This window comes from Cupressus sempervirens, chromosome 4 (genome assembly GCF_028749045.1).
Source record: "Cupressus sempervirens isolate cs-2001-9-10 chromosome 4, ASM2874904v1, whole genome shotgun sequence".
Classification (NCBI taxonomy): domain Eukaryota; kingdom Viridiplantae; phylum Streptophyta; class Pinopsida; order Cupressales; family Cupressaceae; genus Cupressus; species Cupressus sempervirens.
This window is the reverse complement of record NC_143121.1, coordinates 623,433,442-623,459,189: the sequence shown is the minus strand read 5'-3', so window position 1 is coordinate 623,459,189 and position 25,748 is coordinate 623,433,442. Positions and strand designations below refer to the sequence as shown.

Here is a 25,748-nt window from a genome sequence, read left to right as displayed (position 1 = left end):
AAGAATTTGCCTTAGGGAAAAATCACCCAAGACCAAGAAGATCAACAACAAGCACAAAATAGACCAATAGAGTGTGATTAGAATAATAATATGAAATTCAATTGATGTACTGATGTACAAGTACACTAAAAGTGCCTTTATATAAAGGCCTCTAGAATGACTAGGAGTTAGCAATATGGTAAGCCTCACAACTAAGCATGTCCACCAAGAGTGGATTATCCTCCATTGAGCATAGGAGTTAGTGCGATGATGAGAGGATAAGCCTACAAAGGTGAGTGACATAAAATTATGTTGTAGACACCATGTGCTTAATTAAGAGTGCGAACAACTGTGTTGTCTACATGACAGTTAATTATGCAAACTCCAGTGTTGTAGACACCATGTGCTATAATAGAGTTGCTAACTCTTGTGTTGTCAACATGACAACTCATATGAGTACACATACTCCTAGGTGTCTAACCTAATAAATAATAAAATAATGCATTTATCCTAAGTAAACTTAAGTAAAGTGTAAATAATAATTATTTACACTAACACACATCTTGGCCCCAAGTCTAAAATCAACACAAACATCTTGGCATCAAGTTTGAAACATATGCATGTCTCGAGCTTCAGGCTAGTAATGTTCAATCTGAGTCCAACCTTTGTCAGCATACCCAACCTCCTATGAGAAAGTAGGGCAATTTAAAGTAGAAATGTTTTGTGACAATTAAATCCAATTAATGAAAAGGCATGAAAAGGTGTGCATGAAAATGCATGATGAATGACAGTTTTATGAACTTAACTTCTACTATTGCTTGCACATTGATATGCATCGATGGGTGGTGTTAATGTAATTTACATTTACCTTAGGAGACCAAGCTAGGTTGATGTCAATGCCTAAAGTAAGTCTAGTAGAGTCAGAAAGACATCCATCTAGTAGAGTTAGAAAGACATCCATAGTTTCTTATATTCTAGGAGTAGAATATCACTATAAACTATTTTCTTTGCAAGTAATTTGATTAGAAGAAGGTAAAGTCAAGTTAATATCCATTGATTAAATAGTGAAAGTCCCTTTGTGATAACCAACATATCACATAAGAATGACTGAGTGAAAGTCCACAATAAGAAGGAACCTTGGGGTTGTCTCATTTAATCACACAATTCATCTACATTGTTCAACTTAACATCCTTATTCAAGAGAGAATTGAAGATTTAGTGTTTCATCTATAGGATACTAAGTTTTTTTTCTTAATGGAGGATTCAGACTTGCGAGGCAACCCAACGAAGGCACAAGCCTTGAGAGCTACCAACCAACAAAAGCCACTACATAGATGATTTAGGAACCCAATACAAGCCCACTTGTGCCTAGAACCTCTTCGACTTAGAGCCAAGGACTGAGGGCATCCACGCTGTCAAAATGACCCAAGGCACAATCCCAACCTCATTCCTTATGATGTCAAAGCCTTGCACTCAGCAAGACTTGATCCCTAGTGGGCTCTTTGTGATCCATTCAACTTCACGAGTAGACCAAGGGCCCATTGACTTATGTATGTTGTAATGGAACAAAATTCACATCAATAAGTTGTTAGCGCTTGGGGTTGTCTCATTTAATCACACAATTCATCTACATTGTTCAACATAACATTATTATTCAAGAGAGAATTGAGGATTTTTTTTTTTGTCTTATGGTGGGTTTAGACTTGCGAGGCAACCCAGCGAAGGCACAAGGCCTAAGAGCCACCAATCAACGAAGGCCGCCACAAATGATTTAGGAACTCGATACAAGCCCACTTGTGCCTGAAACCTCTTCGACTTAGAGCCAAGGACTAAGGGGCATCCAAACCGTCAAAATGACCCGAGGCATGATCCTGACCTCATCCCTTATGATGTCAGAGCCTTGCACTCAACAAGACTTGAACCCTAGTGGGCTCTTTGTGATCCATTCAACTTCACCAGTAGACCAAGAGCCCATTGACTTATGTATGTTGTAGTGGAATAAAACTCACATCAATAGGTTTTTAGCATTGTTGACAATCAAGTTCATTGTCAACAAAAAAAATCATAGTCACTAACATAAGATCAATCACTTGCTTACCTAGCAATGACATCACTGTTCATTGTTTAGTTTGGTTAGAATAATAATTGAAATAATGAACAAAAATATAATGCATACTCGATTGAACAATAGAATTTATATCCAATGGATTTCTTTACATGGAAAAAGAACCAAGGATGACCAATAAAGGACGACACATTTAAGTTTTTAACCCATCTACAATACTTGAATTTGATGTGGTGCGAACATTTTTAGGTTAAGACCAATCCATTAGAAACCACTAAACTAATTAAGACAACTTATCAAAGTCTGAAAAATAATAAAAAATATGGTCACTACCAACTCACAAGTTATATTTTGTCTAATTGCTAACGTACCCTATGTAGTGAAAAAAAACTTGAGTCAAAGGACCTTCCCCTAAACAAGGTGCAAAATAATGAGCTTGTATCAGCCTGCAGAAATTTGTTTTTCTTGGTTCTTTCCTTATGCATCTCCTTACTTCTTCCCGGGTAATGCTGTTGGTATGAACTTCCTCTTGTTTTTCATTAACATCACCCAAGAAAAGAGCACAAGCATAAACTAAGACTACATGGCACATACAGGCCACAGAGAGAACCATTAGTTCTCTACATTTCAGTTTGCAATCCATCTTGCGCCAATTAAAGCACAACATCCAAACGCAGAGTAATGATATTTTAAATCTCTTCAAAACTGGTGTATGAGATAAAGGGAAATGAAAACCGCACTTACATGTAAGAAACTTATAATAATCTCTGCAAAAGAAGCTAAAATCTCAGGACAATGAAAAGGTTACAAAACTTTCAGGTGACCCATTTAGAGCAGCAGTTGAATCACTTCATTGGTAAGGCTGTCACCAAGGTCCAAAGTTTCAAACCCCTGCTAGTCCTCTGTGTTCACAGATCTTGTGCCCACACTGGGTCGTTGTGCTGGTGAGATTCAACTTGTGGAGTGTTTGGTAGCTTCAAGGCTTCCGTTTTGAGCAAACATAGTTGTAAATACTTTATAACTATTCAGAAAAGCAAAGCTTTACAGTGTAATTGATATCAGGGGAGTAATCATCGGAAGAGAATGTCTTCTCAGATCTTTAAACAGCAAATAGAATGTTTTACTATTGTTTAGATAACTAAAAGGAAATGAAGATACCAAGGCGTATGGCACCTCATGCTTCAAGATTGTCATATCAATTGGAAAAGCAAACTTTAACCTGCTTTTTTAAAACTCTGCAGATTTTTTATCAACGAGCAGGGAAATGGGTCAAAAACTTCCATTGTGTCCACTTGGAAGGATCCTGCCCGAAAGAGCACTGGCTGGGAGCCATGAACGTTGCTAACATTTCCAAGAATAGAAACATGCAAAGGTCAAAATAACCTGTAAACAGCCTGAATAAGAAAGACACATTGCTCCTGCTCATGTGAAAGGATAAAAGTTTGAGAAAAGTGAACAACCAAGAAACAAATAGCTCAAAAAAACCGTCCATACAACATATCCCAACTTGAAACCAATTGGGAAGGATTCCATAAAGTATGATGCAAACCAATATATTGGAGGACTCACAGACAAGAATCGTGTTGCAACCTGTCAAAGAATAAATAAGCAATCAACACAAAAAGTTTACACATCTACAACTTTAAAAGCATGACATCCTTTTTTAAAGATATAATGTGTCAAGCTGAACACACAGATCATTTTTCTTCGTACCTGTACATGCATGACAAAGCATGCTGTAAAAATCATGAAAGCTAGCTGTAGTATAAATGGAACTGTTAAACATGAGAATAACCCTTCTTTCATCTGAGAGCTACTAGAATTGTCATTAAAATGCTCAATGCCAGCGACAGCCTGTCTGTTTGTATGTTTATCCATTTTTGCTCCCTTTCGCATTCTCACATCTGCCAAAATAGTAAATTCCAGAATTAGTCATTAGAGATAGATGTTGATTTTAAAAAGCAAGTAACGCATGTAGAAATTTAATTTAGACTACTAAATTTATTTTAGGCTTATGTAGATCAAGGTCCTTTAAAAAAACTTAAAATTCACATACATGTGTTAGATTGCAAACAATAAAATGAAGCTAGAACAAAAGAACAGTTAACATACTCGGATGATGAACAGGATTAGAAAAGTCAATTCAATATACAGCAGACCTAAAGACAGAGTGACTATAATTAAATTATTAAACTAAGCAAAAAGAGACAATCCACTGTACCAAACGCGATGTAATCACCAATGGTACGACTGCTGCAAGAGAACCTCCCCTGCAGACCCACCAACGAAAGCCCTAATAATGGTGGACTTTTAGTAAGGCATGGCCGATTTCTAGGGTTTTTTGAACTGCGTAACAACTGAGCATGGCAGAGATAATGCAGCAACCCAGCAAGCAAGTTCAGTTCCCTATTGGCAGTGCCGTGCTTGGCAGAAGGGATTTTTAATGCACTTATCTTAGTGCTCTCTGCGAAATCTGTTTATATAAGTCCTTCCCCTTTCTTCTCCCACACCACCGCAGTTAAATAAGAATTTTCCAAAAAATGCCCTTCTCGTTACGATCCCGTCGGTAGTGGCGGAGAATTAATAATTAAAATCTTCCCACATTTATTATTCTTGTTGTTCTTGTTAAGAAGTCCGGCCTGGAGAAACCAAGCGTTCCAGGAAAAAAAAATTAAAAAAAAAGTCCGGCCTGGAGAAACCAAGCGTTCCGGCCAAGCCCGCCAGCAGGAAGGGTATATACTCAATGTGTATATACAGATCTTATTTGTTTTAGATTGTTTTAGGGTCCGTTCGGTGCTGGAAGATGACAGGAATTGGTTTTTTCAAAATCTGGATTTGAAAGTTTGTGTGTTTGTTTCAAAATTTGCATAATGGAATTGGCATATGGGACTTCCAATTTTGTTCCTAAAAAAAGTAGAAATTGAAAATCAAAATTGGTTTTGTTTTTTAATGAGTGTAAAAATAATAGATTGGACTACTTTTTGAAATTTGCCTTCAACTCCAAGCCTACGCATTAAAATGTGTCTTCACAGGCATCTTCCGAGTAAAACAAACGGTTTCAATAAGGCCCCGTTTGGTTACGGGAATACCGGGCGTGGAATAGGGTTTTTAGCGCCAAATTCGGGTTATGGAAGAAAATGGTGGCGTTTGGTTCATCAAACGCATAACCCGGTTTCGGGTTTCGTTTGTCAATTTCGCTCAAAAATTGGAAAAAATTTCTTCCAAGAAATAGGTGGAAGTTGAAATGAAAACCAGGTTTTGGGTTTTTATGAATGCGTTTGAATAAATCGTCGGGTACGCCGAATCCGCCTTAGGTTTTTGGAAGAACAAATTGAGTTTTTTGGAAGACGACGGTTGTATTGTTTTCGTGCTCTGTTGTGCGAAGGCGAGGGTTTTTGGTTTGCTGCGTTTGTTGGGCTTGTGGGTTTTCTGTGGCCGTGGTTTGCGAGGGTTTCTGGTTTGTGGGTTTTCTGTGGCCGTGGTTTCCTGTGGCCGTGGCATTTTCTGCGATTTCTCTTCTCCACTTTGAACAGCGGCGGCGGTAAACGGTTCTCCTCTCACACCCACCTTTGCATACTAGATTTTTTTAAGTTTTTTTGGTTCATTCAAACGTAACTGTTTGTTTCAAATCTGTTTTTAAAATAGTCAATATATGTGGTAACTGTTTGTTTCAAATCTGTTTTTAAAATAGTCAATATGTGCTCACTAATAAATTCGAGTATAGTGCTGTGAGAGATCAGTACCAGTGAAATGAAAAATTAAACTTTGTAACAGTTTCTGGGTGTTTGTTTTAAATCTGTTTAGCAAAATAGTCAATATGTGCTCACTAATAAATTCCACTATAGTGCTGTGAGAGATCAATACCAGTGAAATGAACAACCAAACTGTGTAACAATTTCTTGCCAGTAATGAGTTCTAGTATGTTGTTGTGAGAGATGAATGAAATACCATTAAATAGAGCCAAGTCATAAACTTGTGCTCACTAATAAATTCCAGTATAGTGCTGTGAGAGATCAATACCAATGAAATGAATAACTAAACTTTCTAACTGTTTCTTGCCAGTAATGAGTTCTAGTATACTGTTGTGAGAGATGAATGCAATACCATTAAATAGAGTCAAGTCATAAACTATGTATGAATCAACTATGTATAGATCAATGTCAATCATGGCTTTTATCTATACATAATCAATATGTGCTCAATATGTGCTTAATAATGAATTCTAGTGTGTGCTCATGTGATTACCTGTATATATCATAGTGCCAATCAAACAAAACATGGCAATCATGGCTTTTATCTATACATAGTTGACCTATACGTAGTTTATCATGGTTCAAATATGTTTAGCAAAACAGTCCAATATATGCTGTAACAGTTTGTTTAGAATCTGTTTGACAAAATAGTCAATATATGCTCACTAATGACTTTCAGTATAGTGTTGTGAGAGATCAATACCTTTGTAACAGTTTCTTGCCAGTAATGAGTTCTAGTGTACTGCTGTGAGAGATGAATGCAATACCATTAAATAGAGCCAAATCATAAACTATGTATAGATCAATGGCAATCATGGCTTTTATCTATACATAATCAATATGTGCTCAATAATGAATTCCAGTATGTGATCATGTGATTACCTGTATATATTATAGTGCCAATCATAATAGCAAAACATGGCAATCATGCTTTTATCTATATATAGTTGACCTATACATAGTTTATCATGGTTCAAATCTATTTAGCAAAATAGTCCAATGAGTTCCAGTATAGTGATGTGAGAGATCAATGCAATACCATTAATCAAAGTGAATCATGCCAATGAAATGAACAACTAAACTATGGATATATCAAGTATGTATTGATCCATGCAAAATCATTCAACATACTTATGAGGTCATAAACTATGTATAGATAAAAGCCATGATTTCAAACTATGTATAGATCAATGCAGAAAGAAACTCTATTCCTATTGCCAACTATGCTACTTTTCATCTTCTAAAAGACGAGCCTCAGTTTCAGCGGACCCGACGATTTATTAAAACACATTCATAAAAGCCCAAATTCAAGTTATAGTTTGTACATGTGTATGTGTACATACATACATGTGTGTGTATGTACGTACACACATACATACTTGTGTGTGTACGTACATGCATGCATACATACATGTGTGTGTCTACGTACATGCATGCATACATGTGTGTGTGTGTGTACGTACATACATGCATACATACATACATACATTCATGTGTGTGTATGTACATACACACATACATACATGTGTGTGTACGTACGTACATGCATACATACATGTGTGTGTGTGTGTGTGTACGTACATACATGCATACATACATGTGTGTGCACATACATATATACATACATGTGTGTATACATATAGACAAATGGAATCAATATTATGCTTTCATTGGTATAGATAGATTACATGGAGTATAATGACACATTGTAATTTGTTCTTTATGGGCTTATGATCCTCGGTAGTTGGTACTCCTTGTTGTATTTGAATAAATAATTGACTTCTTAATGCAATGAGGCTAGTAAATAATCATGTTGTATCTCAATAGGTGATAGTTGATATTTCATAACTGATAGTGTTTAAATTGTCCACATTTCAGGTCACTAATGGATCCTATGGAGAGTATAGAGGTCCAAGGAAGCATAGTTAGGAAGACCACATACACCCGCATTCACACAATTCTTTTTGCTTTTGTTGGCATAGCCAAAGTACTGGCAGCCCGAGAAGGTAGTCAAATGGGTAAACGAATAAGAAAAGGAAATTTCTTTTGTAGAGACATTATTCATTCGAATGAGGTGGATTGTCATGATCAGATTCGGATGAGTAGGGCAGCCTTCTTTTCTCTAGCTCGTATTCTGAGGCTGAAAGGAAGCTTGAGAGATACGATCCACTTGAAGTTAGAGGAACAACTAGTGATGTTCCTCCACACCCTTGGGCACAATCTAAGGAACCGCAAGATTGCCCATAACTTTGGGCACTCAGGAGAGACAGTCAGTCGGTACTTCCACAAGGTTTTGATGGCTATCTTAGCCCTTCACAGAGATTACTTCATACCACCTAGTCCAGGCACTCCTCCTGAAATTAGTGGGAAGGATCGTTTTGAACCATTCTTCAAGGTAAATCACACATTATTACAAGTTTATTGTCTAGAATGTTGTCCTTATCTTATTATTACTTGAGCATACATTTGATCAGTGTATCATATCCCACAGGATTGCATTGGAGCCATCGACGGTACCCATATTCCAGTGCGAGTTGATGTCGACATACAGGGTAAATATCGTGATAGAAAAGGGAACCTATCACAAAATGTTATGGGTGTCTGCTCCTTTGATTGTAAGCTTCAGTATTGCCTTTGCTGGTTGGGAAGGCTCTGCCGTAGATAGCCGTGTTCTAGCCTCAGCTCTATCCAGATCAGATCCACTTGTAGTTCCCCCTGGTAAGCCAAATCACATTTTAATATACTCAAGGTTATGCTAAATGGTTCAAGTATTGACAATATACTTTCTTTATATAGGAAAATATTATCTCGTGGATGCTGGATATCCAAATGCACCTGGATTTCTCGCTCCTTATCGGTGTACACGCTACCACTTGAAAGAGTGGTCAAGAGAAAACCCAATAAACTCTGCACATGAGTTGTTCAACCATCGACACTCCTCTCTTAGAAATGCAGTAGAACGTACATTTGGTATTCTGAAGTAGCATTTTTCAATCTTAAGACATGCAACGTCTTACGATATCATGACACAATCCTATATTGTTTTAGCATGTTGCATACTTCACAATTTCATTACGATAGAGGATGGCCTTCCATCGGAAGAATCTATTGAAGAGGAAGATGATCGTGATGGGATAGAGGTGCCACTACTTGAGACATATGGGTTGTCTCAGGAGGATAGAAATGAGTGGGCCCAATTTCGAGAAGATATAGCAAATAGGATGTGGGAAGATTATAGATCTCGAGAATAAATGATTTATTAGAAGGCAATGTGCTTTATATGATTAAATTGATGTATGCATATACAATGATGGTGTTTGATTTCGTTATTCTGATATCAGTCTTTGCTACATTCTAATTAAATAAAAAGAACATTAACTTTCAATTTCACACCTACATTATGTACAAAAATTGTTGATCATATCTGCAATACACAATTCAACTTGAAATATAGATTACATTGATTTAAATGCAAGAAAGCACAATTATTATACATCTTTGGATTGAGAAAGTACAATAACATGCTTCATAATGGGGCTCATGACTATTTACTTGCCATTGATATCACCATTTTGTCTTACTGGTAGTTTTTTTGATGTTGATGTGTTATCATCAATTATTGCTTAAAATGTGTATCATCTTCAGTTAAATTCTTTCAAGTTTATTAAATGTTAGCCTCATTGCATTAGGATGTATTAAAAAATGATATTTAAAGTTTATCATCTTCAATTTTAAATGAAATACAGCAAGGAGTACCAAATGATGAAGATCATAAGCCCACTAGTAAGAAGAGAACAACGAATTCGTTGAAAATCCTATTTTTCTGATGTTACTGCTTGCTGCATTCCATTTAAATTTAAAGAGCAATAACTTTCAATTTTAGTCGTATGATTACTTTAAATCGTAATACGTTTACCTATTCAATATGTTAGCCTTGTTCCATTATGACGTATTACAAATTGATAGTTAAAGATTTTCTATTTCAAATTTAAATGAAATACAGGAAGGAGTACACAATGGCATATACCGAGCTCATGATGAGCATGGACGGATTTGATCATGTGAAACAGATGTGTTCTCCCATTACTTTGAGTGATATAGATGGATCCCTCGCTGTGAGCAACAAATCTTCTTCTTAAAAGAAGAAAATGTGGACAAAATCGATGGAACGCAAGTTTTTAGACTTGCTCCTTGAACAAGTCCATCTCGGACAGAAAGGTGAAGGTGGGTTTAAAAAAGAGGCATGGACTGCGATAGAGAGGACATTCAATGCAGCGATGAACTTGAATCTGTCACGAGATCATTTTAAGAATAAGCTAAAAACATGAAAAGTAGGATATAAAGTAATGAAGGACTTGAAAAATACAAGTGGGTTAGCTTGGAATGAAGAAACTCAAACTGTGGATGTTGAGGATTCAGTGTGGGATGACCTTTTGAAGGTAGGATCATCTTTGTACTCTTTTCATTGAAGAAATTTTTCCTTCTTATTTTAATAATGAAAAACTTAAAACCTAATCCATCTATTAATGCTTATATGTAGAGGAGAGAATTCAAAAATGCAAAAATGTATAAGAGGTCACCTTTCCAATATTTCAATGAGTTGGCTGTAATTGTTGGTAATGACATTGCTGAAGGGTTCGCATCTACAACACCCCTTGATGCTGAAGAAGGGCACCCTATGAACGATGCATTTAATGTGCTTGATGAGGATGATACCAATTGTGGTACACCTCTTGACAGCCAACCAGATATTGATGAAGAGTTATATCATTCCAATCAATCGAGTGCAAGTGCTAGAGGGACTCCTCCACCATCATCATCAAGGAGGGGAAAGAGGAAGAAGACATCTTTGGCTGCATCATTGGATGTGATATGCGAAACTATGAAGGAACTGAAAGATGGCCTCATTAAGCCTCAGATTGTAAAAGTGGATAAATCTGAAGATGATAATATTTTGACTGCTGCATATACTGCTCTCAAAGCTGTCCCTGAACTGAGTCGAGCAATTTTTGTGAAAGCACATGATACCTTCGTGCTTCAACGTGAAAGAGCCAAAGGGTTCTTGATGATGGATGAGGTGGAGAGAGTGGAGTGGATTGCAATGACATTTGGTACCATTTAGCTATTTCAGCTACTGACTGGATTGCAATGACTTATGCTGCATGATTACTCTATTCAATGGTTTTGCATTAATCTCTAATAGCACTAAACTAAAACTATATTAATCTCACATCACTATATTGGAACTCATTATTGAGCACATTTTGACTATTTAATTAGTGATCTCTCACAGCACTATACTGGAAGTCATTAGTGAGCATATATTTACTATTTTGTTAAACAGATTCTAAACAAATTGTTACAGCATGTATTGGACTGTTTTGCTAAACAGATTTGAACCATGATAAATTATGTATAGATAAAACCCATGATTGTCATTGATCTTCCATGTATCCATACATAGTTTATGTGTTGGCTGTGTTTAATGGTATTGCATTGATTTGTACATAGTTTATGACGTCATAAGTATGTTGAATGATTTTGCATGGATCTATACATACTTGATGTATCCATAGTTTAGTTGTTCATTTCATTGGCATGATTCACTTTGATTAATGGTATTGCATTGATCTCTCACAGCACTATACTGGAAGTCATTAGTGAGCATATATTTACTATTTTGTTAAACAAATTCTAAACAAACTGTTACAACATGTATTGGACTGTTTTGCTAAACAGATTTGAACCATGATAAATTATGTATATGTCAACTATGTATAGATAAAAGCCATGATTGTCATTGATCTTCCATGTATCCATACATAGTTTATGAGTTGGCTGCGTTTAATGGTATTACATTGATTTGTACATAGTTTATGACGTCATAAGTATGTTGAGTGATTTTGCATGGATCTATACATACTTGATATATCCATAGTTTAGTTGTTCATTTCATTGGCATGATTCACTTTGATTAATGGTATTGCATTGATCTCTCACAGCACTATACTGGAAGTCATTAGTGAGCATATATTTACTATTTTGTTAAACAAATTCTAAACAAACTGTTACAACATGTATTGGACTGTTTTGCTAAACAGATTTGAACCATGATAAATTATGTATATGTCAACTATGTATAGATAAAAGCCATGATTGTCATTGATCTTCCATGTATCCATACATAGTTTATGAGTTGGCTGCGTTTAATGGTATTGCATTGATTTGTACATAGTTTATGACGTCATAAGTATGTTGAGTGATTTTGCATGGATCTATACATACTTGATATATCCATAGTTTAGTTGTTCATTTCATTGGCATGATTCACTTTGATTAATGGTATTGCATTGATCTCTCACAATACTATACTGGGAGTCATTAGTGAGCATATATTTACTATTTTGTTAAATAGATTCTAAACAAACTGTTACAACATGTATTGGATTGTTTTGCTAAACAGATTTGAACCATGATAAACTATGTATATGTTAACTATGTATAGATAAAAGCCATGATTGCCATTGACCTTCCATGTATCCATACATAGTTTATGAGTTGATTGCGTTTAATGGTATTGCATTGATCTGTACATAGTTTATGACATCATAAGTATGTTGAATGATTTTACATGGATCTATACATACTTGATATATCCATAGTTTAGTTGTTCATTTCATTGGCATGATTCACTTTGATTAATGGTATTGCATTGATCTCTCACAACACTATACTGGAAGTCATTAGTGAGCATATATTTACTATTTTGTTAAACAGATTCTAAACAAACTGTTACAACATATATTGGACTGTTTTGCTAAACAGATTTGAACCATGATAAACTATGTATAGGTCAACTATGTATAGATAAAAGCATAATTGCCATGTTTTGCTATTATGATTGGCATTATGATATATACAAGTAATCACGTGAGCACATACTGGAATTCATTATTGAGTACATATTGACTATTTTGCTAAACATATTTGACACAAACAGCCAGACACTGTTACAAAGTTTAATTGTTCATTTCACTGGTATTGATCTCTCATAGCACCATACTAGAATTTATTAGTGAGCACATATTGACTATTTTGCTAAATAGATTTGAAACAAATAGTTACCACATCTATTGACTATGCTAAGAAAATAGCAGATAGAAATAGAACCATGATAAACTATGTATAGGTCAGCTATGTATAGATAAAAGCTAGTGATATACTTGTAAATTTTATTATTGAGCACATATTGAGCACATATTGATTATGTCTAGATAAAAGCCATGATTGCCATTGATCTATACATAGCTTATGAATTGGCTCTATTTATATGGTATTGCATTCATCTCTCACAGCACTATACTAGAACTCATTACTGGCAAGAAACTGTTACAAAGTTTAGTTGTCCATTTCAGTGGTATTGATCTGTCACAACACTATATTGGAATTCATTAGTGAGCACATATTGACTATTTTGCTAAACAGATTTGAAACAAACAATATGTATGTACACACATGTATGTATGTACGTACGTATGTATGTATTATGTGCATATGTATGTACACAAATGTATGTACGCATGTATACATACTTGATCTATGCATTGCATTGATCTCTCACAACACTATACTGGAACTCATTACTGAGCACATTTTTACTATTTTGCTAAGCATGTATGTATGTATATGCGTATGTATGTATGTACACACATGTATGTACATATGCATGTATGTATGTGCATATGTATGTACACACATGTATGTACGTATGTATACAAACTTGATCTATGCATAGTTTAGTCATCCATTTTATTGACATGATTGGCATTTGTCAATACGCAGGATAGTTGTTCATTTCATTGGCATTCACACGATTGGCATGTGAAGTCATTCCAGATGGTTAATTGGCTTTGTGTAATGGTATTGCATTGATCTGTCACAACACTATATTGGAAATCATTACTGAGCACTTTTTTTCTATTTTGCTAAGCATGTATGTATGTATGTGTGTATGTATGTGCGTATGTATGTATGTAGGTGCGTATGTATGTACACATGTATGTACATGTGTATGTATGTATGTATGTATGTGTGTATATATGTATGTCTGTGCATATGTATGTTCACGCATGTATGTACATATGTATACATACTTGATATATGCATAGTTTAGTCATTCATTTCATTGACATGATTGGCATTGGTCAGTACATAGTTTAGTTGTTCATTTCATTGGCATTCACACGATTGGCATGTGAAATAATTTCAGAGGGTTAGTTGGCTTTGTTTAATGGTATTGCATTGATCTCTCACAACACGTAGTTTATGATCTCGTAAACGTTTGGTATAGTTGTTCATTGCATTGTTAATTAGAGTTATATTTGAACCATACATACGTGGAATACACAAGGAGTGGCAAATGATGAATGCTCAATTGTAGAACTTGAAAGCATATAGAAATGTGATTTGCTAGATGATTGTATAGTTCATGATTCTGTCCTATGTTATATCTATAGTCCTAATTTTCTTGCATATGTTTTTATTTTTTTGTCTTTTTATCCCTATTTGATTTCCTATGTATGTTTTCGTTGACAAGATTATCAAAAGTATTGAGGATTTTTGGTAGATGATTGTACAGTCATGATTATGTCCCATGTTATATGTATATTCCTAATTTGCTTGGATATTTTTTAAATTTCTTATTTTTTTTTCCACAGTTTAGTTTCCTATGTACGTGCTTCTTGACAAGATTGTCAACGGTATTGATAAAGTGTCTTTCTCTTGTATTTTTTTATTGCTCTTGATTTGCTAATATTTCAAGACCACACATGCTGATAAAAAATGAGCTATCGGATGATTGTTTACTGTGTTTGTAAACGATCAATATTTCTGATGCCACTCCTTGGTGTATTCCATTAAAAAAAAAATCAGGTTTTAATTTTTCAAGCATGTTTAGTTCATATATGCAGGATTGACCATCTAACAACACAAACAGTAATGGGAAGATTGAGCAGCATGAGAGGGTTGCCGTCGAATGTGGGGCATAAGGGCATACATCGTGGATTTCTCAGTGTTTTCGTATGTAACGGTGTGTCGTCGAATGTGAGGCATAAAGGCATACATCGTGGATTTCTCAGTGTTTTCGTGTTTAACGGTGTGTTTTCACACCACCATCAAATCATGGATATTGTTCTATCAAGTTAGCATTTTTTCATATTGTAGTAATTATGTGAAATTCATTATTAGAATTTCATGATGTTAAAATATGATTTATATGATTAATGATTTTCATGATCTTTTTTTTTAAATTGCATGTAAAATCTATGTTGCCAAAATTCCACATTTTTTAAGAGCAATTATTAACAAAGCATCATTTTTCTTGTTAAAGTTATCATCAAATGTTTAATGTATGTGAATGTAAAATGGTATATTTTTTCCTATATAATATTTCACGTAAAATTTAGTTGCATATTTTGTTGAATAATTAACTAACTTAATAAATTTATTAAAAGGGAGAGATACATAGAGGGGCAGAGAGTGCGGGATAAGAAGGGGGGACGGAGGGACAGAGGGAGAGAGTGAGAGAGAGAGAGAGGAGCTTGTGTGTTCCTGCATCTGTAGAAAGGTGTCTGTTGATGTGTGTTTTATGACTCACCAAACAGTAGAACGAAATACTAAAATATTTTATCCTCTCTTGAATATATATCTGTCTATGACCTCATCAAGATCTTCAAATGTCTCCTCCCCAATTGAAAGTATTTTCCAAGTCGAAGATAGCTAGCAAAATCCTTTTGGTCTTTTCCTCCCTCCACAATATCCTTGTGTGCATAAACTCCATTGAAAATGTTCAGTGTTAGAATCAAGTGAGTAGGCCCTTTCAAGCATGGACGGATAATACTCTACCCTGGCTCTTTATTTGTTAGGAACTTAATGGTTTCATTCTCTTGTTCACTTTGTGAAATGGAATCCTCTTCCGCAAAATATGGATCCTTAACCTCCTTATCCTTATCCTATGCACCCTGATAGTTATCATTCTTTAGTGAACTCTCTTTGGAAGTTAACTCAACTATGTACTTCACTTTTGTCATAGTTTTCACCCAACAGGTAAGGATGCTGCCTTCTGCAATTTTTTCTAAAGGATCTATATCTAGATCATCAGAAAGCTCCTCTTTCAATATTATTCATGTCAAGCTTGATTCCAGATCACAAATTATACGATGATTTTGGACTCTGCGGGGACAATTTTTTCCATTAACAGGGTCTCTTCATTTTCTCCAGTCAGCAGATAAAATTTCTCATCCTGGGATGGCTCTTTATATGGTGATCTCAAATCCTGAAATCCATGTAACAATTCACTCTTTATGTCAGCAAGGGTTTCCTGCTTTTTATTGGATGTCCATTGCTCCACACTTCTAGCATATTCATCAATATCAAGGGCATTTAACAGATCAGGATATTTTTGACATGCTCAACAACCATTTCTTGTGTTTCCTCATCCATATCATCTATATCATGTCCAGCTTCTTCACAATATATGTCCTTAGCCATTTTCTTGGCAAATTCATATGACTTTGGATGAATTCTAGTATCATCCAATGGATCCATAACATGGTTTTTGGATGCTGCTTGTCCATTCCCTCTAACCCTTAAAAAAACCAATAGCATTTATAAAGACAAGTGGCTTCATAGCCTCTACAGTTGGTTGTTGTAACTATTACCTGCTCAACAGCTTCATACTTTTCATCTGGAGTAAGGAAATGTTCCAGTGAATGAAGCTTCAATGATAATATTTCTTTGCCAAGACTATATAATGTTGCAACCATGGCCAATGGATTCTGAAGATACCGACCAAGAGCCACAACATGCCTCACAATCCCTCTCTGTGTCGGCAACTAGTCTTAAGAGATGCGAGAATTCTCATATAGTGTAGGCAATAATTCATCTGCATAAACAAAATTTATTGTGTCCAATCCTTCTGCCAAATCACGTGGATGAACACAAACACAGGGAGGGATGTTAGAATCTGAAAAGATTAATAACCCAGAAAACTAGTGCAAAGAGTAAATATCTAAACTATGAATGCAAATGATACAAAATCAAAATAGCATCATAGAGTTAGTCTCCAAGAGAGTAATGCAAATGCTGGAAGCAAAATAGCATTAAGAGGATGCAAAAACAAGAGATACAAATACAAGCCAAGTAGCATGCTTATATAGGCAAGGAAGAGGGAGGAGGTGGCAACACCAACCAATGAGGAGCAACCATCTATCGAACTAAAGATAGCAAAGTATCTTCCCAAGATAGCTAATGGATGCTCACATGTAGGAAGGTGACACCTCACAACCATTCACCTAATAAGACATGCTTTATTAACCTAAGCGAGATTATTAAAAGTGTAGGAAAAACCTAGCAAAATGCAAAAAATAAAAAACTACACTAACACCCCCCCATAAGCGAAGCTTAGGTGGATGTAGAAATGGGTCCCGGCAACGAGGCCATGTTAGGTACCCAAGTACAATGCAAGAAGATGCAACCTCTGAAAGCGGGGAAAGAGAGAAAACCACATGGGAAAAACCCTCCCCCAAAAGAGGTAAGAACCTAGTGAAGAACTGAAGAAGTCTCCCGCTAGGGAAATTGTCCCCTCAAATAGGAACAAGGAGTGATCATGAAGAAGCAGCATCACTGAAGCATGAAGAACCGCAAAACTCTGTCAAAATGCTGATCTGTAGAACCTCCATGGAAATAGAAGGCACGAACCATCAACCAAAGAAACTTCCATGGAAATAGAAGGCACGAACCATCAACCAAAGAAGCATAGAACAACAATATAACCTCCCCTTAAGGTAGGTGAGGTGACAGGCAACTGAAAAGATGGGCCAAAAATCTCCTACAACACAGGAGCCAAACTCATCGAGAGTGAGGTACAAACACAAATAAAGGCAGGTGTTGTCGACACTGCATGAGGAATTAGAGAAAGAGGGCCTATAAGCGGCAAACAACTATCCCCCCCATGGCACTTTATATAATAGTGCAAGTACAACGGATCACAATGATGAAAAGGATCCCAAAATGCAAGAGTGGCACTTTATCTCAGTGCATTGCATAAAGATGCTTACAGTGAATATCAACAATGATCAGAAAAAACATAAGGCTGAAACAACAGAAGGTAAAGCCCAATACGAAGCAACTGAAGCAACAAAATCGATCTCCAGAGCTGAAACAAACAGAATATCCACCAGAATGCTAAAATGTAAAAGACTGAATAGGATGTATCTGGAAAAGAAGCTGGAACAACAACCATCATCACTGGAAAGAGCACAGAAAGATCTTTCCAACGATATATAGAAGTTTGAAATTGGAGATCGGAAGCTCAAGATACGCCTCTCGAAGTGCAAAATAGAACATCTGGCTTCGACTGCCATAACAGGCAACCAAACTGCACTAAAACTCAAAAATACCTATACCAACATCTCCGTCTCAGAACCAGCTTTCTGGCGCTTCTTTCGGATCGAAAAAATACCTCCGTATGCAAAAGTTATAGCCAAAAAACCGACTGCTGCTCCAAAAATGCACTTGCTGGAAAATTTCAGACAGTGGCCTAAATTTGACGGCCATATGCCCGTCACAAGACTGTCGCCGGAAAAAGACGTCAGCAAGTCGTAAAGTGACATCCTTGTCGGAAAAAGACATCAGCGCCGGGAAAGTGACGTCATGCCGAAAAAAGACGTTAGCACCGAGAAAGTGACGTCGTTGCCGGAAAAAGCCGCAGAGCGGCGTCGGAGGAATATCTGCCGGCAGCGGTGGCGCCCGGGAGGAAAACTCGGCGGTGCGATTGTCGTCGGCGCGCGGCGGCGGAGGGGCTAACGTTTTCGCGGCGGTGGCGGAGGCTCCGCTGCGGCTGCGGAGAGCAGAGGCCGGAGAAGCTGGGCGGATGACTGGATAACGGCGGCGGCGGAGGCCGGAGAAGCTGGGCGGGGGCGGCCGGATAACGGCGGCGGCGGATGCCGGAGAAGCTGGGCAGGGGCGGCCCCGCGGTGGCCACTGGGCGGTGCCGCGGTGGAGCGGCCCTACGCCCCTTTTTTTTAAAATTTTTTTTTTTAAAATCGACATGTGTCCGTACGATCCGTACGGAAGGCCCCGCGGGTAAATTTTTTTTGCCTCCCAAAGCTTTGTCTCCAAAAACGAAAAGCTTTATATGAATCCTGACTGCAAACGGCCTTCCGGATCCAATGGTGATGTCCGTTTGGGCTAAAAGTGCTCCAAAAATTCGTTGATCCCCTGATTTGAAGGAAAATTGCATTCAAATCTGCGACTGCCTACGGAGAGGGGTATGGCTGTAGCTTTGCATGCTCGATTTTGAAAAATATATAGCTTGTATGCAAAATCTAAAAGATACCCAGATGGTTTTTCGGGGCTGCGAACAAAACCCAGAAAGCGTTTTTCTTGCTGATGAACAGAAGATGTTGCTATAGTGTAAATCAGACGCATTTAACAGTAAAAAACGGCTCCAAAAATCAGAAAACGACCCCAGCAACCAAAATTTGACATGTAAATGCTGGATCAGCTTCTTAAGTCCATCAATGGCATGCTGGAACCTGCAAAACTGATTGAAAACTCCAAATATGCAAGTTGGTTGTCAGATTTGAGATTGAAACCCCAGAGAAAAACTGTTTTTGTCAAAACTTTTCTGATTCTCAGGATCATCCAAAGATGCAAGAGAAGAGCATACTTCGTTTTTCAAAAAAATACAATAAAGTTTATTTGCCCCCCCCGAATCTCTCAAATAAGGAAACTAAAATCTACTCTTGCACATAGAAGAGCTCTGATACCATGTTAGAATCTGAAAAGATTAATAACCCAGAAAACTAGTGCAAAGAGTAAATATCTAAACTATGAATGCAAATGATACAAAATCAAAATAGCATCATAGAGTTAGTCTCCAAGAGAGTAATGCAAATGCTAGAAGCAAAATAGCATTAAGAGGATGCAAAAATAAGAGATACAAATACAAGCCAGGTAGCATGCTTATATAGGCAAGGAAGAGGGAGGAGGTGGCAACACCAACCAATAAGGAGCAACCATCTATCGGACTAAAGATAGCAAAGTATCTTCCCAAGATAGCTAATGGATGCTCACATGTAGGAAGGTGACACCTCACAACCATTCACCTAATAAGACATGCTTTATTAACCTAAGCGAGATTATTAAAAGTGTAGGAAAAACCTAGCAAAATGGAAAATTTAGATAACCTGGTTATGAGGAAAATTCATCTTCCCCAACCAAACGGGGCCTAAAATTCCAAAAATCAGAATGAAGATATACAAAACCTTGATTTGACTAAACCAAAATTTGTAGAAATCCAAATTTTTTAAATTCCACGAACCAAACAGACTCTTACTGAACAGAGGGAATCCAAAGAGACAGAGATCATATTCCCATTAAGTACAATTAGCCCATTTACCTCAGAAGGAGAAGAAGAGTCTGAGGATTCTGATCTGAAAATGCTCTCTTAAATTGCTGGTGATGTCAGCTGGCCGGAAAGCTCGTCATACAGCTGTTTCTCGATTAGTACCGTTGTTTTTTGCTACGTGGCGATGAATTATTGGAAACAGCAATCTAGTTTTTTGGTTCCATCATTTTTGCCGGCTGGCGATATAAACGCGTTGTGACCTGTACACCGAGGAGGAAGCGAGGGAAATGCAGGAGAGTTGATGTTGTGGTCACATGGATGCGGTTTGCTGAATTTTATCACCAACTTGTTCAAGGAACATTTTTCGTGAGTGGGGATGGGAATGGTTTATACTTTATAGGTAGTTATGATTGTGTGAGCGTTTTTGTTGTTTCTATGTTTTGGATCATATTTTATTATCTATATTCAAAAAGAAAAAATAGTAGAAGAAAAGTGATCTATAGATGAATGAGTGAAACAATGATCTATCATCACAATAAAAGAATGTTAGAAGAGTGATACAATGATCTATTGTGAGAATAAATGGGTCTTGGAAGAGAAATAATCATCTATCATCAGGGTAATATAGTGCTAGAAGAGTGAAACAATTATCCATCACAATAAAAGAGCGCTACAAGAGTGAAACAATGATCTATTAGATAAAAGAGTGTTAGAAGAGTGAAACAACGATCCATCATCGAGATAAGAGTGCTAGAAGAGTGAAATAATTATCCATCACAATGAAAGAGAACTAGATGAGTGAAATTCATTATGTTCAAAGAGTGAAACAATTTCACCCTTCTAGTAGTCTTTTATCTTAATGATGGACCATAGAGTGTGATATCAAACATTGATGCAAAAATGAACTCACAATCGAAGTCAAAAACACTCTCAATAAATTCATGAATGTGAATCAATGCATTTGAGGGGGAATTGTGTTTAAATTATTTATGTAGACCTCATTTAGGTTAAATTCATGAATGTGAAACAATGCATTTGAGAAAGAATTGTGTTTAAATAGTTTTTGTAGACCTTATTTAGGTTGCAGTTTAGTCTTATGAGCATAATCAATGAGGATGATGACTTGCATCATCTATCAAATGTTCAAGTTCTTGAAAGTAATAAGGGGAATATTTTTATTACACCTAAAATAACTTCAATAGGATGATACATCTTGATCTTTTGCTCTCAATGAAGATTGTTAGCTTAGACTATTATTTTTATATCAGACTAAAGTATCTATTTTTTTAAACAACTAGATGTTTATCACTTTTTATTTTTCATATTAACATATGAGGACCTACCAACAACAACAACTAGAAGTTGAAGATATCAGTTTTTCTTTTCATATTAGCTTTAAGAGATTTATCATGGGCCCTACCTTAGAAAGGATAACCATAAACGTATACTAAAGCGTATAAATAAAAGTGTGTGGGAAGCAAACTAGAAGCAAGGAGAAGAAATAGCTAAATCCACAAATCCAATTTAGAAAAAAATCAAGAATAAATGTGATATTGTTATCACAATTCAATTGTATATCCTTTGAGTCAAACTCACATGAGAATGAATGCAACAATTAGTACACATTGCATCTAGGGGATTCTTGCAAAGGTAAAGCTTTAGTTCTTATGAATTGCTACTTGTGAACATATTGGTTAATATGTTTGACCCAAAAACTACACAATGAATTCTGGTAGCAATATCACAATTTGACTTACATTATGGAAAATATTTCCTACTTATCAAATCAAGACCAACACAAAGGTAATGGAAGATTGAGATCTCGAAAAGTCATTATGCATCTCTCCAACAATCTTGTGTGTGATTCTCTACTATTTGACATAACAACAACCTTGGCTTTTATCCTACTAATACTTGTAGTACCTTGGAACCCATCAAATCTCACACCCTTGATTACCTTAACCCTTTTTGACATGCACAAGATTTCAACCTACTAGGAAAAGAAAAGTGAATCCACTTGACACTTCCAACAATCCTTTGTGATATCAATGTTACGATACTCCATAACTACATAAAAATCCTAATAGGAATCATTAAGGGCATCCAAATCCAAAATAACATCTTAATAAAGATGTCAAGGGAATTTGGTGGTATCATATTGTTTCATAGAAAAACTAATTCGAAGGGGTATTAGGAAAGTTATAGTTATAGAGCGATAAGTCTCATAATATGATGAAAAATAAATACAAATAATCCATACCCCTTTTTTAGCCCTAGGTTTGTTGTAGGTATTTTTGGAACTTGGGACTAAATATTCCAACTACATATTGAGATAGAATTATGAAACATGGGATTACCAACTTCCTAAAGCTTTTCAACTACATTTTTAACCATAGTTATTCCCATGTTCTAACAAAGTTGTGTACAACATAAATAATAATAGAAAAAGACAACTAACATCACAAGCTCATTTTATGGACTATATATATATCATGTCTTTGCCTACCCAAGCTACAATTTTGAATTTTTTTATTATTTATTAATTTAAAAAATGCCTACTTAAAATATTTTATTATAGTTGCTCACCTCTTAACTTTATAAAGCTAGATAAACCCAAATTAACAAGGAAAGGAAATCATATGCTTAGAGAGTGTATCTCAATTTATCATGTTAATATTAGAATTTGCAAGTAGATGTACAAATGGTTACACTTTTGGTAACAACCTCAAAAAGTACTTTATTTCAATCTTAGGAGTGCAAATTCTATCAATACATATGATTCATTTGATCTTCTAGTTTAATGTTTTCTCTTCATCCACGACACTTAAATGGCCATTGAGTTATCTTCCATTATATTTCTTGCACACCTCTCCACTTCTATAAATGCTTCTTGACCCAAAGTTAGTTTTGGTCTAGTAATGTGTTCCCTTTGAAACATAGAAAGGTGTCTTCATGACAATAACATTAAGGTAACTTAACAAGCATTTAGTATCACTAAAGTACATGCACAATTTTATCTTAACCATTTTTCCTATACTGGAAAGCATTTAACATTTACAAATTCAAGATTCATTATTCTCCAAATGAGCAATAATAAGTACATGTAGATATTTAGGTCGAGATAGAGGCAACTACTTATCCATAAATAAGCACTAAAATGAATAAAGAGGATCATGGTGGTCACCTTTGGGTTTTATAGAGAAGGGTTATCTAATAGATATATTCTTTAATTCACCAATATTTCCAACAATTAAAACTGTATCAAACAGATAATATGGAAGTTGATAAATTTCCTAAAAGATTCCCAAGTCATTTGCATGCTTATGAAAATAATATCCACATCTATAAACTTGACCTCTAGTATCCAAGTTCAATCATTTCTTATAAATTTGAAGACTAAAATCCTCAAAAAAAAAATTACATAGGGTATATGAACATAATGTTAATAAATGCTTGTAGAGTTTGTTATGCACTATAGGTGACTTGCACCCTTCCTTTTCCCTTTAATTGAACCTTTAAATCAATTCAAGATTTTAACAAAATTATAGACATTTCAAGTAGTCATACAAATACATAATCTTTTAATTGATATTGGGGTAAGTGCACAAAGTTGTGGTGCCAAAAGGGGGGTATAAGTGGACACCTTTTTCCTGAAATCAGCAAATTCTGGACTTCAACAAGAATTTGAAGATAGTTATGCTCAAAATTTTAAGATATGACAAAAACAAAAGTCGTAGTCCTTTGAATCTAGTTTCTAAACTACTAATTTTTTTTCAAAATGGTTTAGTTTTAGGTCCTCAAAAAAGGGGGCCACATAAAGTGGTACTGTTTATTCCAAAAAAACATAACATAGTACAAAGTGTGGCCCCCCTAAAATTTTAACTTTTTTTTTGAAATTCTTTAATCTCTCTGGTCAAAAGTTACCTAACACTATTTAGTTTATCCTAGATTTTTCGGATAATTTTATGATGTGTATTTTTTTTTTAATGAATTTTTTAATTAGACCAATCCCAAAAACATGAAATATCTGTGTGCTCCCCCTAGAAATGATTGAAAACTAATCTAAAATCAAAACTTCTTTTTTTCAAAGTGTTTAGAATGGAGTCTAGTTTCTAAAAAACTAAGTTGTTACAAAATTCGATGAATGGGCTAAAATCTACAGCCCAATTAGTACATGGTGGTTTTTGACAAAAAATGAACATACATTCAAAAGAAATTATAAATGAAAGACTTAAAATAGTTAAAATTAAAAATAAATTATATGGTTAGATAGCTAACACAGAGACCTATAATGTTATGTAACCTGATCTTATCGATACCCAACCACGAGGAATCTTGAAGGGGAGCACACAAGAAAAATCAATTATTTTTTGTATGTTTGCTAGAAAACACGTCTCAAACCTGTTTATAAACTCCAAGCCTTTGGGTTGGATCTCCAAGGCAAAACCAAGCCATAGGCTTGGTTTTAATGCAAAGCTTTGAATAGCGCGTGCACCCTATAACGCACACACACTATTAAAATGCTATTGAATTCGAGGTAGTGCGCACGCACTATTAAGACCTAAATTGCAAACCAAAATCAAGAGAGAGCTAGGGGGTGGGGCAACGGAATGGCTATTTGTGTGTGTGAGAGAGATAGAGAGAAAGTAGAGGATGGGAGAGGGGAGAGAGGAAGTGAGAAAGAGTAGGGGTGGCAGAGAGAGTATAGGATGGGAGATAGAGGAAATGTGAGAGAGTAGGGGTGGCAAAGAGAGTACAAGATGCAAGAGAGGGGAAGTGTGAGAGAGAGTACAAGTTAGGAGAGAGAGATTGAGAGTAGGGGATGGGGGAGAGAGAGAGTAGGTGGTGGGAGACGGAGTGGGAGAGGAAGAGCGAGAGAGAGGAGGATGGGAGTGCATGTGTGTGAAAGAGAGAGAGTAGGGAATGGGAGAGGGGGAAGATAGAGTAGCTTGAGAGAGAGTAGGGGATGGAAGAGAGAGTAGGGGATGGAAGAGAGAGTAGGTGATGGGAGAGGGAGTGGGAGAGGGAGAGAGAGAGGGGGGATGGAAATGTGTGTAAGAGAGAAAGAGAGAGAGTGTGAAAATGTGAGAGAGGGTAGGGGGTAGCCGAGAGAGAGTAGAGAGGGAGAGAGTGAGAGTGAGTGAGAGAGAGAGAGAGAGAGTGAGAGTAGGCAGTGGGAGAGGGAGAGCGAGTGAGAGAAAAAGTAGAGGATGGGAGAGGAGAGAGGGGGGATGGGTGTGTGTGAAAGAGAGAGAGTAGGGAATGAGAGAGGGGAGAGAGAGATAGAGAGAGTAGGGGATGGGATAGAAAGAGAGTAGGCAATGGCAGAGGGAGTGGGAGAGGGAGAGAGAGGGCAGATGGAAGAGAAAGAGATTAGGCAATGGCAGAGGGAGTGGGAGAGGGAGAGAGAGGGGGGATGGAAGTGTGTGTAAGAGAGAAAGTAGGGGATGGGAGAGAGTGTGAGAGTGTGAGAGAGAGTAGGGGTGGCAAAGAGAGAGAGTGAGAGTAGGGGATGGGAGAGAGAGGGAGAGAGTAAGAGAGA

At 36.4% G+C, this 25,748-nt stretch overlaps 2 protein-coding genes across 2 annotated transcripts; one reads left to right on the top strand and one right to left on the bottom strand.

The window, feature by feature from the left end:
• Window positions 1–2,717: 2,717 nt before the first annotated feature.
• On the bottom strand, window positions 2,718–4,750 carry LOC149562767 (uncharacterized). The gene is made up of 4 exons (XM_089826184.1): window positions 4,266–4,750; window positions 3,758–3,948; window positions 3,594–3,634; window positions 2,718–3,385 (listed from the first exon to the last, which is right to left on the bottom strand). Exons 2-4 carry the CDS (start codon window positions 3,938–3,940, stop codon window positions 3,259–3,261), a joined length of 351 nt encoding a protein of 116 aa, XP_089682310.1. The 5' UTR covers window positions 3,941–3,948; window positions 4,266–4,750; the 3' UTR covers window positions 2,718–3,258.
• A 3,060-nt stretch (window positions 4,751–7,810) lies between these two features.
• LOC149562766 (uncharacterized) lies at window positions 7,811–18,459 on the top strand. The gene is made up of 3 exons (XM_089828024.1): window positions 7,811–8,191; window positions 8,288–8,421; window positions 18,387–18,459. The coding sequence occupies exons 1-3, from the start codon at window positions 7,811–7,813 to the stop codon at window positions 18,457–18,459; spliced, it is 588 nt and encodes a 195-aa protein (XP_089684150.1).
• The last annotated feature ends 7,289 nt before the right edge of the window (window positions 18,460–25,748 follow it).